General features: G+C 42.0%; 1 protein-coding gene and 1 pseudogene across 1 annotated transcript; one reads left to right on the top strand and one right to left on the bottom strand.

Moving 5' to 3' along the window:
- Window positions 1-3,443: 3,443 nt before the first annotated feature.
- LOC115204935 (vacuolar protein sorting-associated protein 37D-like) lies at window positions 3,444-6,906 on the top strand. Its single transcript, XM_029770515.1, has 4 exons — window positions 3,444-4,007; window positions 5,734-5,905; window positions 6,064-6,143; window positions 6,255-6,906. Exons 1-4 carry the CDS (start codon window positions 3,882-3,884, stop codon window positions 6,762-6,764), a joined length of 888 nt encoding a protein of 295 aa, XP_029626375.1. The 5' UTR covers window positions 3,444-3,881; the 3' UTR covers window positions 6,765-6,906.
- Window positions 6,907-9,333: 2,427 nt separating this feature from the next.
- LOC115206820 (mitochondrial uncoupling protein 2-like) lies at window positions 9,334-19,150 on the bottom strand (annotated as a pseudogene).

The following is a 19,150-nucleotide window of genomic DNA, read 5'->3' as shown; positions in this document are numbered from 1 at the left end:
AAGGATTAGCCACTATAGAGGAATTTGCAGTTCTCCTTAAAAATAAATGTCCCCCATTGAAAGTGATTCAAACGGATGCAACTAGTGTATTATGCCATATTTGGACTAGATAATGCTAAACAAGGTTTGAATGTTGTTATATAAATTCCACAAAAGACCATAATGTGTACAAATCAGTAGAAATTGCACTGTGGACGTATTAGACATTTGAATTGCATTGGGGGCATACTTATATGCACTGTACAGCCTTACCTATCGATCATGGGTCCATGAATTGGGGTATCAGCCTACTCAGTGATACCAACAGATTACAATTCTGAAGAGTTTACACAAATATTAGCATCTTAGCACTTATTGCGGGAACTTTGAAACCAGTGTGAAATTAACAACATTAAGCACACCAGTCAACCTACTATTCGTATATTATATCATATTGAGTAGGCTGATACCCCATTTCATGGACCCAAGATCCATAGGTAAGGCTGTACATTGCAATATGATTGTTCAATATACGTATAATAGGTTGACTGGTGAGCTTAATGTGCAATATGAATGTCAATACGCACAATAGGCTTTATTAGTGAGGTGATTTCCCACAGCTAAAGCTCCCTAATATGACCTGCTAGGCTAATATTTGTGTAAACTCTTCAGAATTGTAATCTGTGGGTGTCACTGAGTATGTTGATACCCCAATTCACGGACCCAAGATCCATAAGTAAGGCTGTACAGTGCATATACTGTACGTATGCCCCCAATGCAATTCTAATGACTGCCACCCTCAGCCACAGTGCTATTTCAACTAATTATTGTCTTTTGTTGAATTTATATAACAACATTCCAATTAATGTTCGCTCTAATTTTTTCAGGCACTGAGCAAATTTCAGGTCTGCTAAGCTCAAACTTCTGTGCAAATTCCAGTGTGTGTTTACTGTGAACACTGAGGCTCTACCCACTTTAAGTTACAGTTTTAACAGAGGTCATGTAGGCTACTGTGGCTATTTGATCATAATGTAGGCCTACCAGAGTGGCCTACCATCAAAAACTATAGAGAAAATGCATACATAACATTTTAACATGGAAATAGCTGTTCTATCATTCAGCCTACAGTAGCAGCCAATGTGTGGTGTTCAATGTAGGCCTATATTCTATGAGACTTTTGAAACAAACATGCAGGGCTTGACTGTTTATCCACTTGTCCTTCAGACAAGGAGGTGACTGAAAATGTTGTTGTGTTGTTTGATGCAAGAAACCACTTCACAAAATAAAATGCATTATTATTCTCATACCATTATTACCGAGAATCAGACAAATTATACTATCCTCTGCCTATTGGCTACTTAGCTTATTCAAGCCTGTCTCAAAATACAACACTGCCCCTTTAAGACAAAAGAAAAGCTCTTTACCTGACTCGCTTTTCAAAGGTGTCTAGAAATGTACACATTTTGTGCTCTTGTAGGAAGCAATTACTCCCCTATTGCTGACTACAAATGATATATACCTGTGCTAATAATTCACTAACTAGCAGCTCTCGCTTTGATCTTAAAACAAGCACATCTACTCATGACCGCTCATGCTGTAAACACAATCCAGTTGAAAGTAAATGGCACAAATCCATATATGGCAATGGTTTATTTGCATATAGGCCTACTTCAGCTCTGATTGTTTATGCAACACCGGCCTGTGTAGAGTGCGGTCATGCGTGTCAATGTAATAGAATCCTACTCAGATGCGTTCGGCCTACAACAAAATATCTTGCATAGTTCATTTTGTTTCAGCATGTTGCATTGAAAGTAGCTAATATTGCATTGATTCGATCACATTTGCCACAGTAAAGGGAAACGTTGATAGTGATAAGATCACTGAGTCAAGATCCCTTTCTGAGTCAAAATGCAACCCGAGAATCTACCACAAAAAAAAAATGTAACATGACGTAAGCCTATGCAACATTAACCAATTAAAAACAGTACTGTAGAGATTGGTTTTCTGCAGTAAGCTATAGGCCCAATACATTATCACTGCATATTAGCTTTGCTTGAATTGCCCTGCCAATGCATTGTTGTTCGGGCCATTTCTTTACATTATATTTAGAAATTTGAGGTAAGCTATATGATCACACTGGTAATAGATCCGAAAAAGGGGCGCCATCTTCCAGCTGATGGCGAATCTCGAGTCGCACCACATTATTTCTGCCTCATCCACACATTCATGTTGTTACTCCTATGAACAGAAAAAGTTAAATATTCCTTGATATTAAAAAAGACCCAAGCTGCTAATAATAACAACAACAACGCAAGCCTATAGATACACTTTCCTACTCATTCATTACTGCTGCAGTGCTTGTTGTAGCGCTGAGTGGTGTGACAGAAAAAATACGTATTTACCTGGTGGATATTTAACAACTATTTACTTAACATTTACATTTACATTTTAGTCATTTAGCAGACGCTCTTATCCAGAGCAACTTACAGTAGAGTGCATACATTTTATTACATTTTTTAAATACTATAATAATGTTATAATAATAATAACAAACAGTAAGATATTTATGTTCTGCTAATGCTGTGTTAAAGAGATGGTTTCCACTCTAGCTTCCTGCAGTTAGTCTGGGCGTCAGATTAAGGAAATGGGTTTTGCTAGGGATAGCTTGAGCTGACAGTGACTTGGTGATAAAACCTAAAAGCTGGCATTCTATAGACAAGATGTGATGTATGTGACCCGAGATAGATAGAGCCTGGAAGAGTTTAGAACAATGCCTCATTGTCTCATCTTCCTGGCATCTGGGAAACTAAGCAGAGTTGGCAGTAAAACAACATCCCGTGCAGATAACCAGGAGATGGACCATGGTGGCTTATGGGAAGGGTAAAAATGACTGACTAAGTGTTTAGAGTCTATATAAGATCTCTGTTTTTTCATTATCAGTTAAGCTCTCGGCAACACAACTTAGAGTGTGCGGTCGACGGTTTCATTATTTCAATAATGAATCGATGTTGAATCGCGATCGACATGTTGGTGACCACTGCTCTAGACAGTTGAGCAAAATTCAATCTCGTCCTTCTCGCTGTAGGCTGATATTTCTGCGCTGCAGTGTCAAAATTGATTCCAACCTTGATTAGCGTTATCTAGTTCAAATATGGCACTATTCCACTATTTGTATCACTTTCAATGGGGGACTTTTATTTTAAAGGCAAACTGCAAATTCCACTACTGTGGCTAATCCTTATTGTGGCTAGCTTCACACAGCTACCCTAAACCCTAACCATTTACATTTTATTTTGGTAAATTGACTGAGAACACATTCTCCTTTACAGCAAAGACCTGGGGAATGAGCCAATTGGAAGCTGGGGATGATTAGGTGGCCAGATTGGGAATTTGGCCAGAACACCAGGGTTAACACAAGTAAGCTCAGAAGTAAGCCAGCAGTGGGATGCAGGGTGGTACTAACTTCAATGAAGTAGTGATGTCCCAAGGACACGTGATAGCATGGACCGTATAGGAAACGGAGTGTTCTGATTGGCCCTGAAGTCTTCAGAGTGAGCATGAACGCTCCCCCTAGAAATAGGCGGGGTTTATGACTTTGTGGCTGTGGTAACTAGTTACGACCCTCCCGCGATGTACTGGTAATATAGTACTCATTATCGTCTCAGAAACGCGTGTGCTTCTCAAAACCTACAGCAGAGGACGACACTTTGCATCTTTATTTTAGAGCGTGTTCTATGTTGCTCTTCATTGGACGGGTAAACTTCAGTTTGATGGTGAAGATAATGTCACTCTCATGACATTACGGGTTACTGGGTTGATGCTCGTGCGTAATTAAGCACCTGGTGCGCATCATGGGGTCCAAATAAAGGAACATTTCCATATCAAAGGTCTGTTGCTTGGACATGATGCCTTGGCATTTCGACTCAAAGTCAGTATCTGACCAATTAAGGGTTTTGAGGACTGTTGAATTGCGGGAGCTTCTGCGGGATGAAGAAAAAATTAGCCAGATCATCAGATTCAGCCAAAAGGTATTTTCCCTTTATTTACTGAAAACTTACACACAGTTTGATTTTGTTACTGTGTGTGTATAGAGTGTTTTCTTTCTTGTTTTTTAGTGATGCAACTTTTTATTTACTTTAGAATGGGCATATTTTATAAGGTCAGCAAATATTGCAATATAGTTCTTCTCTCCTGTAAAATATGACCAAATACAGGGTATAATTAGTATCATTAGTAAGATATGACAAAATATACAGTGCATTCGGGAAAGTATTCTGACCCCTTGACATTTTCCAAATGTTTTTGTTACATTACAGCCTTATTGTAAAATGGATGAATTTCTTTCTTTTTTTTACCCCTCATCAATGTTAAAACAATACACCATAATGACAAGGCAAAAACAGGTTTGTAGAAATTTTACATTTCCATAAGTATTCAGACCCTTAACTCATTACTTAGTTGAAGCACGTTTGTCAGCGATTACAGCCTCAAGTCTTCTTTGGTATGACGCTACAAAGCTTGGCACACCTGTATTTGGGTAGTTTCTCCCATTCGTCTCTGCAGATCCTCTCAAGCTCTGTCAGTTTGGTTGGGGAGTGTCGCTCCAGAGATGTTCGATCAGGTTCAAGTCCGGGCTCTGGCTGGACCCCTCAAGGACATTCAGAGACTCATCCCGAAGCCACTCCTGCATTGTTTTGGCTGTGTGCTTAGGGTCGTTGTCCTGTTGGAAGGTGAACCTTCACCCCAGTCTGAGGTCCTGAGCGCTCTGGAGCAGGTTTTCATCAAGGATCTCTCTATACTTTGCTCCGTTCATCTTTCCCTCGATCTTGACTAGTCTCCCAGTCCCTGCCGCTGAAAAACATCCCCACAGCATGATGCTGCCACCACCATGTTTCACCGTAGGGAAGGTGCCAGGTTTCCTCCAGCCGTGCTGCTTGGCATTCAGGCCAAATTGTTCAATCTTGGTTTCATCAGACCATCTTATTTCTCATGGTCTGAGAGTCCTTTAGGTGCCTTTTGGCAAACTCCAAGCGGGCTGTCATGTGCCTTTTACTGAGGAGTGGCTTCCGTCTGGCCACTACCACAAAGGCCTGATTGGTGGAGTGCTGCAGAAATGGTTGTACTTCTGGAAGGTTCTCCCATCGCCACAGAGGAACTCTGGAGCTCTGTCAGAGTGACCATCGGGTTCTTGGTCAACTCCCTGACCAAGGCCCTCCCCCAATTGCTCAGTTGGCCAGCTATAGGAAGAGTCTTGGTGGTTCGACTTCTTCCATTTAAGAATGATGGAGGCCACTGTTCTTGGGGACCTTCAATTACATTGACACAATCCTGTCTCAGAGCTCTACGGACAATTCCTTCAACCTCATGACTTGGTTTTTGCTCTGACATGCACTGTCAACTGTGGAACCTTATATAGACAGGTGTGTGCCTTTCCAGATCATGTCCAATCAATTTAATTTACCACAGGTGGACTCCAATCAAGTTGTAGAAACATCTCAAGGATGATCAATGGAAACAGGATGCACCTGAGCTCAATTTTGAGTCTCATAGCAAAGATCCAAATACTTATGTAAATAAGGTATTTCTGGTTTTTATTTTTTATAATTTTGCAAACAAATCTAAAAACCTGTTTTCGCTTTGTTATTATGGGGTAGTGTGTAGATTGATGAGGAACATGTTGTAAAAGTGAAGGGGTCTGAATTTTTTTCTGAATGCACTTTTGAATGTCATTTTAAATGTCATTATCCTGTCCAGTTTCAGGGGCTTCAGGGAGCAAAGGAGACTGTGTTGGTCTCCAACAGTAGATTGGCAGAGACCAGTCTCTCTCATGAGCCAGAGCTCAATACTGGTAAGCTATGGTTAGCCAAGAAGTACCAGGAACTGGAGAAATTCACCAATATCATCCAAGCCAAACAGAACCAACTTGGTGAGTTTGAAAGTCAAATTGTTTTGTATTATTTTTGGGAACATCAAAGTTTCAGAATACTTGCCATTTTCTCCAACTGCTTCTGCAATTTTGGCAGTTAGTCACAACCGTGTTTATGCCCCTTTCATTATACAAATCTACTGTTGCCTTTCTGGTAGTTTTACTAGAGAAACGTAGCCTTCACATGGTCCAGTGGCTTCTCCTGAACAAGCTGGCCCACTCTGAAGAAGAATGTGATGTAAGGCTGGACTAATTGTGTAACACAAATGATCAATTAAGCAATCATATTAATATCCTATTTGAGTGTAATAGTAGACTATACCAAACATTGTGTCTTTCTATCTTATAGGCTCTCTCACAGAAATTCACAGATGGGAAAATATCCCTGGAGAATTTTGTAGAGTCATGTCAAAGATCTTGTAAGCTCTACCATATTCGTCTGGTTCAGGCAGAGAAAATCCAAGAGTTTATCAAGCCTGAACACAAACCCCAAAGGCCCACTGAGAATCACAATAGTAGGGAGCCATCAGTTGACTTCCTCCTGAGCCCCCATCCCAATATCTGCCATGTTTTCTATGGCCTCACCCCTGCTATTATTCTGCCTAACGTCTACCACTCTGTCAGCTCTGCTCCGGTCCACTTACGGATGGGTCCATATCTACCGCCCCTGAGTGACCACATCATCAACAGTGCTCAACTTATGAGGCCTGTAGCCTCACCTTTTGACACTGGTCAACCTGTAGGCCTTAGAGTGTATGGAAAGGGACATGCTCCCAGGTGGCCAGCCAGGCCTGTACGTCTGCAGCGACTTAACAACATACAGTCCAGACATCATCAGCAGGACCCACCGCCGCATTGACACTGTTGGGTAAAAAAGGCATCAACTGTTACTCTCTGGACTATAATGAATTTGTGTACTTTATGATTGTGTCTGTAAAACAGCACCCCACATTTGAAACAAGTTAATTGAGAATTGATTGACAAAAGAAACAAGTTGATTAAGAACGTTGAATAAACACATTGTGGGTTTTGTTTTATATCCAGGCTCCCCTCATGTCATTGGAACATCGTACTGTAGGCATCAATGCTTTCTTGGGTTAGGAAAACCCTGAACTCACTGTGCCTCAGTGTAGTGGGTCACAAGGTGAACTTGAACGATTCACCTAGCTACACTTGATAGCTCAGATCATCCTCTCTCCAGAGACTCTTGCTAAGGTCAGCCAAGGACCACATCTAGAACTGTCAAACTGCCAGTTTCTTCAAGTCTCAAAATTACACATGTTCACTATACTTTTTATTACATCCAAACCTAATGTTGATTCATTGTTCTGAAAATCAAGGTTAGTCGAGGTAATTTGTAAAGTGACTATGCATAGATAAACAGCGAGTAGCAGCAGTGTAAAAACAAAGGGGGGGTCAATGTAAATAGTCCAGGTGGCCATTTGATTAGATGTTCAGAAGTCTTATGGCTTGGGGGTTGAAGCTGTTAAGGAGCCTTTTGGTCCTAGACTTGGCACTAGGACTGTGCGGTAGCAGAGAGAACAGTCTTTGACATTTTATGAACGCACAGTTGCCTGATTCCATTGAATGACTAACACTGCCTACAGTACCCAGGGGCTGTCATTTGTTCCCCCAGTTACGTGGATCACCAGACCAAGGATTCGCCTGATCAGCCATAGGGTTAGCCAGACTGCCATCTAGCCTAATCAAGCTCACTGCACTAATTAGCTGTCAGAGAGAGGCCAGTGAGTTTACAGGGGCTGATTAGTGATGCGGAGGCCTTTGTCAGACAGCTTACTTCTGTTACAGCTATGTCAGCAGCCCCTATTGTCCTAAGCGGCTCAAATTGGGCAATTTTCTCATCTGTCATCTTATCATCATGCGCCTGTCAACTCCACATCTTTGTCTCTCCTTTCTTGGTTGAAGTTAATGGGCTCAAGTTATTTTATTTCAATAGGTGAGCACTAGATACAATTTGCATGCCACAAATGCGACAAAGGATCACAATTACTAAAGGAGTTTAGATTTAATGACACTATCCCATCACTGAAAGGAACATCTTCAATGCACAGCAGTACCAAATAAGGCTATCACTCAGGAATACATCTTTATGAGGGTGTTTATATTTCCTTCCTAGAACAACTAGCTATGTGTATCGTGAATCTGTCACTATCTGTTGGTATAGTAGGTATTGGGTGACTCTTAGGGGGTTTAATAGTGTAAGAATACATGTGGGGCAGCTTTGGCTGACCTAGTTCTGAGAATGTTCTCCATCTAACAAATGAATGCTGTGTTCTGCATTCCCCATGGGCCCTGTCAAAAGTAGTGCACCCCTGCACAGCGAGTCTGTACAGGTACTCCCTGTAATTAGCTTTATTACTTCTTATTCACTGTGTATTTATTCTTCGTGTCAGTATTTCAATTTTTTTAAATACATTTCTTATCTTTAACTATGCATTGTTGGAAAAGGCCCTGTAAGTAAGCGTTTCACCGTTAGTCTACACCTGTTGTTTACTTAGCATGGGGCAAATACATGTGATTTCAATAGGGAATACGGAGTCATTTGGCACTCAACTCTGAACACTAAGCAGAAAAAGGCTACCACAGACAACCAAATAACCATGTAGTTATTTTACTGATAATAAATAATATTTTACTCCTAAAATAGCATAACAAGACATAAGTAACATTTAGGACATCCAACATTCATAATTATTTTGGACTCTTCAAGACTTGGTCCAAAATTGCAGTTACTGTATACCGGCAGTAATATCAAACAACTTCACATGCAGTGGTAATATGCATAGTACCGCCTTATCTAAAAGTTAATGGTTATGGCATTGGATTGCTTACTAGAATGTTGGATTATTTGTTATGAACACAAAACCACCAGGATTAGGTATTAAACAAAAAATAAATGTTAATGGATATTTTGAGGCAAAGTTCTGTTACAAATAGGCATAATACATAACATTTGATGGTCACATTATGCACCTTATAGACCAGCGAGGAAGCCTAATATATAATCCCTAACCTACTGTAAACGCAAGCTACATAAACCATCGCTAGTCTGTCAGGCCATTCATTCCATTATTGAGTCACGTTGTATCAATAGTCTGTGTGGCCCATAGTCTCTGGTACAAGGCGTCATGGAGATATGTGGGGTCACACATCCCTGCAGGGGGTGTATTTTCCTGTACAGAAGTCAGACTCGTAGCCTGAGTGCAAGTCTGTTTGTGCTATCACGCCAACTCCTTGTCAATCATTGCCAAGGCTTGACAAGGACAATGGAGTTGGCAAGAGCACAAACAGATCTGGGACCAGGCTAATAGTTGTGTGGTTCCTCCTTTAAATGAAGATGTGCTCTGCCTGTACAAGCGGTCATGGTTTTGAACATCATAATCAGTAGGAGAAATCCACACAGCAGTCCGTCAGGATGATACAGGTTAGATAAGAGACTCCCAGGACTGCTGAGATCTCATCACAGGCATCTTGATTTGCTCATATGTGACAAACATTACGATGTTCCAGGAGCCAAGGCGAAGGAAAGAAGGCATGAACCTGAAGGGGAAGGAGAATCAGATTATTTAACCAAGCAGAACGATTTGCTTAATTCACTGTTCATATCTAGGAATTGTCCTGATTCAGCCAAAGATGATTTGAAAGCAATTTGGCTTTTGATCACTACACACCCTTTATAGAAGGCTTTGGGTCCCTCGTTTCTCATCATTGTAACAGCGCAGTTAATAGTACTGTTGTATTTTCCAGCTGAACAGTTCATGAACCAGGTCTTTACTACATCTACAGGAAACACCACAATAGTGGAGATGAATCCAGCACTGAAGGCTGCCGTGAAATGGCAGGGCAGGTTATCAAACGTATTATATTACTTAATATACACTTTGAAGTAATTGTAACTATTCAAATGTAACCGTGTAGGTGTAAAACAAATTACATGCCTGCCTACCAGTCATGATGTTATAAGTCACCAGCTCCGAACAGTTCACTATGGCATTACGAGTTATGTTTGGGCCACAACCTGGAAGATAAAATTGACAGTTTCATAAAAAATTTAACTACAGAATCATATTTTTATGCACGTAAAGCCAAATGTAGTGTTTCTAATTGCAGTAGGCCTACCTTTCCAGAGTCCTCTGATGCCCTCAGTCCTGCCGATGGTTCTGTAGGCATCCATGGTGCCGCTACATCTCTTCACCCTTTCGGCTCCCCTTACTTGAGCCCGGAACTGCACTTTCACCATGTCTGTTGGCTGAGCAAAGGCTACTGCCATGGCCCCGGTCGTACAGCCTGCCATCAGCTGACTCCCAATGCCTGCATCTATGAGAGTAAAGAGGAGTAGCGAGTATGAGAGATGCAGTCATAAAACACCAAGCCATATTCTTTCAGCCACATCCCTTATCTTCTACTTCCACCAACTCAGATAAATAAACTGGTATTTTATACTGAAAATGTCTGTTAGGAGGTTTCGTACTGTCTGTTCCCCGGGTGTAGAACTGCTTCATGGAGTCAGAGGCCTATGCGGACCGAGGCAAAGCGCATCCGTCTCTGGAGACCCGCCACCAGGCCGTTGGAGGGGCCCAGGAGCCTCTACGTCTTCACCATGGTGTTGATGGTGCCAAACCACACCTCTGTACTTCCATCTTCCCTTCAGAGGACTTGGACTCACCCTGGATCTAAGAAAGACAAACACAAGTGTTAATTCATCATTGTATTGAAAGTAATCCTAGTGACTATTCAATCAAGACAGAATTCCTTTACATAATCATTATGTAAAGCATGGCTACATTGCAATGACCATACCTGAGTGGCACAGCGGTCTAAGGCAGTATAATACATTATGCAAAATTATGTCAGTTTCACAGATCATAACAGTCAATGTTCTGTTGAACCTTAAAAAAAACATATGCATTTAGTTATATCTGTCAAAAAGTTAAGATGTCATGTATTATGTCATTGGTAATCTTCAGTAATACTGACCAAACCGATTTGCAAGATACCGTAGAAGTAAAGGTCTTACAAACAATGAATTTCATTTGCAGCAGGGAGCCAAGGCAATAAGACTAGTTAAAATAGCATAGACCCAACTTAGACTTTATAATAATTATGTAACACTCCATAATAGTGGTGTGGCCACCCATCTACTCAGCCAATCCATACATGTCCCTGATAGGCTGTGTGCCTGAGCAGTCTCTAGTATCAGGAACAGAAGTGGCTCTTGAATAGTGTGTGACTGCCTTGGGACACAGAGAATAGAACACTAGCCCACTAACCCTGACACCTGCAGAAATCCAAACAAAGGTGACATCACTTTAAGAACAAACTGTTCACTTTGTTGGAAAAACAAGGACAACTAGACAGGTTTGTCAATACTTAATATCCTGTTGACTACTTGACAAAATGTTTTCCCCTGTGACAATCCTTGAAAGGCTATTGATCATGGGTGCACACAGCAATAATAAATACACAGAAAAACATCACTTGCAAACCATTTAATTAATAAAATCAATATTTAAATTAAACGCACATATTCTTTACATAATTAGAAAGCACTGTACATGAGCAGCCACTTATGTAATCAAGATGTGTGGTCAAACATACACCCAACCGTATATACAGCACGACACACAATATCAAATCACATTTAGAGAAAGTGCTAATGTTCATCCTTAAAATGAGATGCAAATTAGAGGTCGACCGATTAATCGGAATGGCCGATTTCAAGTTTCCATAACAAATCGGAAAATCGGTATTTTTGGCCGCCGATTTTTCATTATTTTTTTAAACATTTTTTTTTACCTTTATTTAACTAGGCAAGAACACATTAAGAACACATTCTTATTTTCAATGATGGCCTAGGAACGTTGGGTTAACTGCCTTGTTCAGGGGCAGAATGACAGATTTTTACCTTGTCAGCTCAGGGATTCAATCTTGCAACCTTACGGTTAACAAGTCCAACGCTCTAACCACCTGCTTTACATTGCACTCCACGAGGTTACGCGAATGCATAAGAAGCCAAGGTAAGTTGCTAGCTAGCATTAAACTTATCTTATAAAAAACAATCAATCAATCATAATCACTAGTTAAACTAGTAATATCATCAACCATGTGTAGTTATCTAGCCTGTCCTGCGTTGCATATAATCGCTTAGGTACACATTGCTCCAACCATAAACATCAATGCCTTTCTTAAAATCAATACACAAGTGTATATTTTTAAACCTGCATATTTTGTTAATATTGCCTGCTAACATGAATTTCTTTTAACTAGGGAAAATGTGTCACTTCTCTTGCAAATAGAGTCAGGGTATATGCAGCAGTTTGGGCCGCCTGGCTCGTTGCGAACTGTGAAGACTATTTCTTCCTAACAAAGACAGCCGACTTCGCCAAACGGGGGATGATTTAACAAAAGCGTATTTGCGAAAAAAGCACAATCGTTGCACGACTGTACCTAACCATAAACATCAATGCCTTTCTTAAAATCAATACACAGAAGAATATATTTTTAAACCTGCATATTTAGCTAAAAGAAATCCAGGTTAGCAGGCAATATTAACCAGGTGAAATTGTGTCATTTTGCGTTCATTGCACGCAGTCAGGGTATATGCAACAGTTTGGGCCACCTGGCTCGTTGCGAACTAATTTGCCAGAATTTTACATAATTATGACATAACATTGAGGGTTGTGCAATGTAACATGAATAACGTTTTGTTTTCGAGATGATAGTTTCCGGATTCAACCATATTAATGACCTAAGGCTCGTGTTTGTGTGTTATTATGTTATAATTAAGTCTATGATTTGATAGAGCAGTCTGACTGAGCAGTGGTCGGCAGCAGCAGGCTCGTAAGCATTCATTCAAAATAGCACTTTCGTGCGTTTTGCCAGCAGCTCTTCGCAATGCATTACGCTGTTTATGACTTCAAGCCTGTCAACTCCCAAGACGAGGCTTGTGTAACCCATGTGAAATGGATAACTAGTTAGCAGGGTGCGCGCTAATAGCGTTTCAAACGTCACTCGCTCTGAGACTTGGAGTAGTTGTTTCCCCTTCCTCTACATGGGTAACGCTGCTTCGAGGGTGGCTGTTGTCGATGTGTTCCTGGTTCAAGCCCAGGTAGGAGCGAGGAGAGGGACGGAAGCTATACTGTTACACTGGCAATACTAAAGTGCCTATAAGAACATCCAATAGTCAAAGGTATATGAAATACAAATCGAATAGAGAGAAATAGTCCTATAATAACTACAACCTAAAACATCTTACCTGGGAATATTGAAGACTCATGTTAAAAGGAACCACCAGCTTTCATATGTTCCCATGTTCTGAGCAAGGAACTTAAACGTTAGCTTTTTTACATGGCACATATTGCACTTTTACTTTCTTCTCCAACACTTTGTTTTTGCATTATTTAAACATGTTTCATTATTTATTTGAGGCTAAATTGATTTTATTGATGTATTATATTAAGTTAAAATAAGTGTTCATTCAGTATTGTTGTAATTGTCATTATTACAAATAAATAAATAATAATAAAAAAAAACGTCCGATTAATCGGTATCGGCTTTTTTGGGCCTCCAATAATCGGCACCGTCGTTGAAAAAAATCATAATCGGTCGACCTCTAATGCAAATAGCTTTGTTATTCTCTTGGTCTCTGTCTTCACAGATGATGGTGGTATATTGGGCCTGGGATGAGGAACGCGCCGAGAGAGAATCTCAAGTCTAAGAGAGCTTCAAAAAGATTCAATCAATTGTTTAGCATCGAACCTGGCCTATTGTTCTCAGTTTTGTAAGCAAACAGCATTCATCATTAAATGTGAATACTGGGAGATAAAAAAAACATGATATTGCAAATATTTAAAATGTCAACCAGTGTGTTAATGAGTCAGTCCTTTCTCCATCAAAACAGAACCAGCCCCACATTGGTCAAATATATGATCAAACACGCTGAGCTCTACTCTTAAAAAGAGCTGGTCAGATGTTTGTTTTGATATTAGCACAGAGTGACTAGCTGGAACCAGTTTACTTTAGCTTTGAGTGACTAGCTGGAACCAGTTCTCTGACATGTCCTGCAAACTTTGTAATCCCATTGCATGATAAACTGTTCCTCCACAACCCCTTCTTGAAACTGTATACACGCCAGTCTGACGCAGGGGACCGGACAGGCAGGCATACCCCTCTATCCCCACAATTCAACTGAGTTATGAGCCAAACCCTAATGATTATTCTAATTAGAACAACAACTCCCGAGCTATTAATGATAAGACAATAAATTACGATTTTACAAAATAGGCCTAAATCTCCCATAAATCAGACTGCCCAGTATGTAACCACACAGACAGATATCAGCCAAGTGACTGACCTCACAGTTAAAGGTCAACACAACGTTGAGACGGAAAGACACTCAGGGATTCTCGTTTTTATGATATTCCAGCCAATGGCGTGCGGAGCGCTCCGAGTCTGGCATCTCTCCCTCTTGCAAGACATGAGCCTAACTGTTATTTTATCCTTAGCACAATAGTAATGCAAACCATTTGAGAGAGACCTCCCACAGCTAAAGAGTTGGGTCAATCCTCAGGGCAGAAAGAACAGTTCCTCTCATGATAAAAGCCCTCACCTCTGACCTATATTTTAAGGCAGGCCTCATACTACTAGCTGGCTCAGTTCTTGCAGTCACTAGACTTGTCTAGACTGGTGCACTCTGTAACTTACACTGACCCCCTTTACTCGCCTAGAGCCAAGCTGGACAAGGAAAGGCACATAGTGACCTACTAGTAACTATGTCCTTTGGCATTGGTATGACAGGATATTGGCACTGGAAAATGATGACTTGGCAACTTCATGACTGTAGAGCAATGCTGCCAGTTTACACGTGCCTGAGAATGAATGACTTAATATTGGGTAACCTATGGCTCGTAATGCAACGAGAGTGAATAAGTCTTACAATCGATCATCTTACAAAGCGGAATTTGCAACAACTCAAAATGTAGATCTGTGTGACCATTATGACCATCAGTTACTCATGTCTAGACTTCCAGAAACCTGCTATAGCAGCATAACTCAGTTCTAAGGGGATTGAGGAAAGAGGGCTGATACTTACTGGGTCAGAAAAGGCAAGGGGGAAGATGGGTGTTACGTGTTGAGATCTCATAGAAGCCTCCATGTGGTAAGATGAGGAAGAAATGAGGGATCTCCACAGGTTCAGAGCTGGACAAGAGGCAGTTAAGGAACAAGTAAAAACCAAGCATGTAGGTACTGTACTTATTCTTGGGTCCATGTTAAAACTGTAAACACTAAATCAATGAAAATTAGCTTAAGCTAAACAGTTAGAATAACATAAAAAGGGAGGCAAGTAAACAACGCTGACAATGCAAGGATACCGTTTCGACTTCCTGTCATCTTCTCTGTGTAGGAATGTTCCTGGCTGATGTGTGTCAGATTTGCCATCAACAAATCAGCTGTGTAGTGCAACAACCCCGGGGTCTCATCCTCTGACTGAGCATCTCTGTCACCAGGAACCCTGCTAGCAGTCTCATCACTACACAATAAGGACTCTTCATTTTGAGGAGCAGTGGTGGACTCCTGATGTAGTGCTGTCTCATGGTCAGAGGTTTGGAGTGTCCTCTCACCATCCCCATCTCTCACAGTGTCTGGTCCATGAGAGAACTCAGAGTTAACATTTTTCTCCCTCTCCTCTAGTGTACTGCCTATGCCACCAGAGCTCCAAGCTTTCAGGGTGTCAGTCTGTAGACCCAATTTCTCCCTCTCCCCGTCCTGTTGGGTGAGGCTGGGGTGGTAGGACTAGTCTAAGGCTTGGTGCTCCTCTGGTGCCTCCAGACTATCCAGAGAGGCCAGGTATGGGTCTGACAGCAGGCTGGACAAGGGGCTGGTTCTGTCTGTTAGAGATGTGCCCTCATTCAGAGGCCTGGGCTACACCACTGTCTCCTCAACCTCCATTGTCCTCCTCTCTGGGACCTCCATCTTCAGATGCAGGGGCCTTTTCCTCCTTCTGCTCTTCATCCACCTGAGAATTATTTTGTTGCTGAGACATACTTGGTACAGGTGAAGGGACAGGAAAAAGTCTTCCCCAGGGGAGCCAGATGTTTTGTGGGAACAGGGAGCACTCTGGGGGAATATTTCAGAGCCCTCAGGCAGAAGGTGGTCATCTGGAACAGGGGGAGTTGCTGAGCTGCTCTGTGGGGGCTAGAAGTTATCTGTAATGAACACGATGGGAGACAGAGAGCTGGTTTCAAGCGCAGGGTGCAGCAGGTGTTAATTAAAGAACTACAGGAGGAGGCAGGTAGCTGGGTCCAGGGGCAGGCAGAAGGTCATACACAGGGGGTCCAAAAAGGCAACAGTACAGGCGGGGAAAAGGCTAGTAACGTCGCCCGGGAGATCAGGGAATAGTTAGATAACAGGAAATCCGATAGGCTAAAGTACAGGCAGGGAATAGGCAAAAGGCGTCATTAGCGAGGCAGGCCAAAACTATCATACACGGGAGGATTAAATTACGGGAAAAACAGAGCTCACAAAACAAACAATACCTCACAATGAAGGGGTGCAAAGAACGGAACTAAATAGTGTGTGATGATATACAGGTGCGTGAACAGGTGATTGGTATCTGGAGAGTGAGCTGCATTCAGGGGATCTATGTGTTTGACAGTGTGAGCTGGAAAGTGAGCTGCGTTCAGGGGATCTACGTGTTTGACAGTGTGAGCTGGAAAGTGAGCTGCATTCAGGGGATCTACGTGTTTGACAGTGTGAGCTGGAAAGTGAGCTGCATTCGGGGGATCTACGGGTTTGACAGTGTGAGCTGGAAAGTGAGCTGCATTCAGGGGATCTACGTGTTTGACAGTGTGAGCTGGAAAGTGAGCTGCGTTCAGGGGATCTACGTGTTTGACAGTGTGAGCTGGAAGCATACGTTACAGTATCGTCTCCATGCAATTATGTTCCTGTAGACCTGGAGAAAGGAGAGGGAAGTGTTGAGTGGCCTGACTGTAATAAATGTATCAACAAGGAAATCCCAAAGACTTAGACATTAAGTAACATATTTTGGACACCCTTTGAATAGGTTGTAGCGGTATTTATTAGAGGGGTAAATATAAAGTTTTTTTGGGGCGGCAGGCAGGTATTAACCATGCAGAAAGGAAAAGAGTAGAATAGAGAGTACCACTACCAGACCCACACACATCAGCAGAAGAGACTGCCTAGAGTGTAGCCTGTTTACCAGCTAGCCAGTGGAGAGAAAAGAGAAGACATCACAGCACAGCACAGGGGAAACCCCACCAATAATACCTCATACAATAATAATGGCAGAGCAATTGAACGGCAACTTCATTAGAAACAATTTACAAGAAAGAATCCAGTCAGAGGATTTGCAATAATCTGTATTACCTTCCAGTGGAGGAGTGCAGAGGGTATGAATGTGGGGGGTGTCCATAGACAAAACAAAGGCCTTAAAAATGTCCACAATCTTCTGGGCCACATGTCATTAGTACACCCCACCTCAATACAGTTCAACTAACAATACACAACTTGCAAACAACCTCCCTTTTAACTAAAATGTCAACCCAAATACTTCTGGCAGGGCAATAATAGTCCAGCTCTAATGAACATCAATGGGAAGTGCATTTGAAAAATAGAAAGTCTGTTGCAGGGTAAGGCACTGGAACGATAGAGGGAAGAGAAAGAGAACAAGAGAGATCTTAGCTGTGGTCTTCAGGCGTGCCGGTGTACTGTCTGATGGTTTGTATGTCAAAGCTTCGCAACAATGTTGCTACTAATCCATGCGACCCATAACCGGTGCGGTCCCAAACGATAACAACCACTACCTAGAGCGGCCACACCAATGATTGAGTTAAATACTTTATAAACTACACACGCTGAAAATAAACAAGGACATCTGCAGCATAGCATAGCATAGCATAGCATAGCATAGCATAGCATAGCACAGCCAATCAAACTGTCGCGCCAACCAAGAGCTCCCTCCCAGAGAGCTGAAAGAGCTGTCTTTATTTCCTCCTTCCTTACTGCTGATGCGCTCTTAAAGTGGCAGCGCACGGTGAAGGCTCCGTGCGGGATTTCGTCACAAGATATATGTCCCAAATCGCACCCTATTCCCTATATAGTGCACTACTTTTGAACAGAGCCCTATGGGAATAAGGTGCCATTTGGGACCGATTAGGAGATGTGAAAGCATCTCACCACTGATAAGGTTGTTAATAACATCCCCAACCAGGCGGGTGGACTTGAGGAGGAGCTGAGAGGAGTCTGTGTCCCTGTGCTCGTCCAGTCTGGAGAGGGGAAGGTATGGGTGGACAACTTACAGCTGAAGTACCTCTGGATGTCATCCAAAAACACAACAAGCACATTCCTTACTGAAAAGTTACATTGGTGAAACTTTCTGTGTGGGTATACAGTAAACACAGTCCTGCCCTGCCCTATGGGTCCTGGTCAAAAGTAGTGCACTACATCTACATTTACATTACATTTTAGTAATTTAGCAGACACTCTTATCCAGAGCGACTTACATAGGGAATAGGATTACATTTGGGACACAAGTGTGAGGTGTGGAAGGAGGTACAGTACCTGAGTGCTGAGAACAGAACTGAGCTGGAGGGATGGATGGATGGGTGCCCCCCCCCCCAAAATGTAACCATTACATTTGTTAAAGTGGTTCTCCAAAGTGAGTTTCAGGCAGGTGTGTATGATACAATACACTTTATATTGCTTCTCATTGAAAAGCATTTCTTACATGTTAAAGAAAGAATTGTGAGGGACAGAGCTAGAGAGACGAGCCCTACAGTACCTTTCTGACAGCAACCTGTCGAGATTGTTGGGGCGTGGAGTTGATCCTCTGCTCTGTGTAGTGGCTGACGTGGGAGGGGAAGCTGCTGTTTGTGGCTGTGGTGTGGTACTAGAGGAGGAGGGTCTGGAACAGAGCCTGACAAATAAACACACACACCACAGCTGTTAAACCCACACAGATCTTCAAGTAGTACAAAACATTGATGCACTCAAATCCTTTTGTGATTACTATGAGCCTCTGGCTCAGACAAGGCTACTTACTAAATGCTAAGATGCTTTAGGAAGAACCTAATACAGTTTTGCCCATCTCAGGGTCAGACTAACAGTGAAAGCCACTGCTGTACTCACTGAGGTATCTTTGTTGCAGTCGTCACACACAGCCTGTCTCTGACGCCGCAGCTCCTGGACTCCCTTCAGGGGGGACAT

The sequence above is a fragment of the Salmo trutta genome, chromosome 13, assembly GCF_901001165.1.
Source record: "Salmo trutta chromosome 13, fSalTru1.1, whole genome shotgun sequence".
NCBI lineage: Eukaryota > Metazoa > Chordata > Actinopteri > Salmoniformes > Salmonidae > Salmo > Salmo trutta.
This window is presented reverse-complemented; position numbering and strand designations above follow the sequence as displayed.

Coding starts and splice junctions, on each gene's coding strand:
- LOC115204935 (XM_029770515.1), top strand. CDS start 3,882: ATGATGCCTTGGCATTTCGACTCAAAGTCAGTATCTGACCAATTAAGG. Junction 5,906..6,063: donor AGCCAAACAGAACCAACTTG/GTGAGTTTGAAA, acceptor CCTTTCTGGTAG/TTTTACTAGAGAAACGTAGC. Junction 6,144..6,254: donor ACTCTGAAGAAGAATGTGAT/GTAAGGCTGGAC, acceptor TCTATCTTATAG/GCTCTCTCACAGAAATTCAC.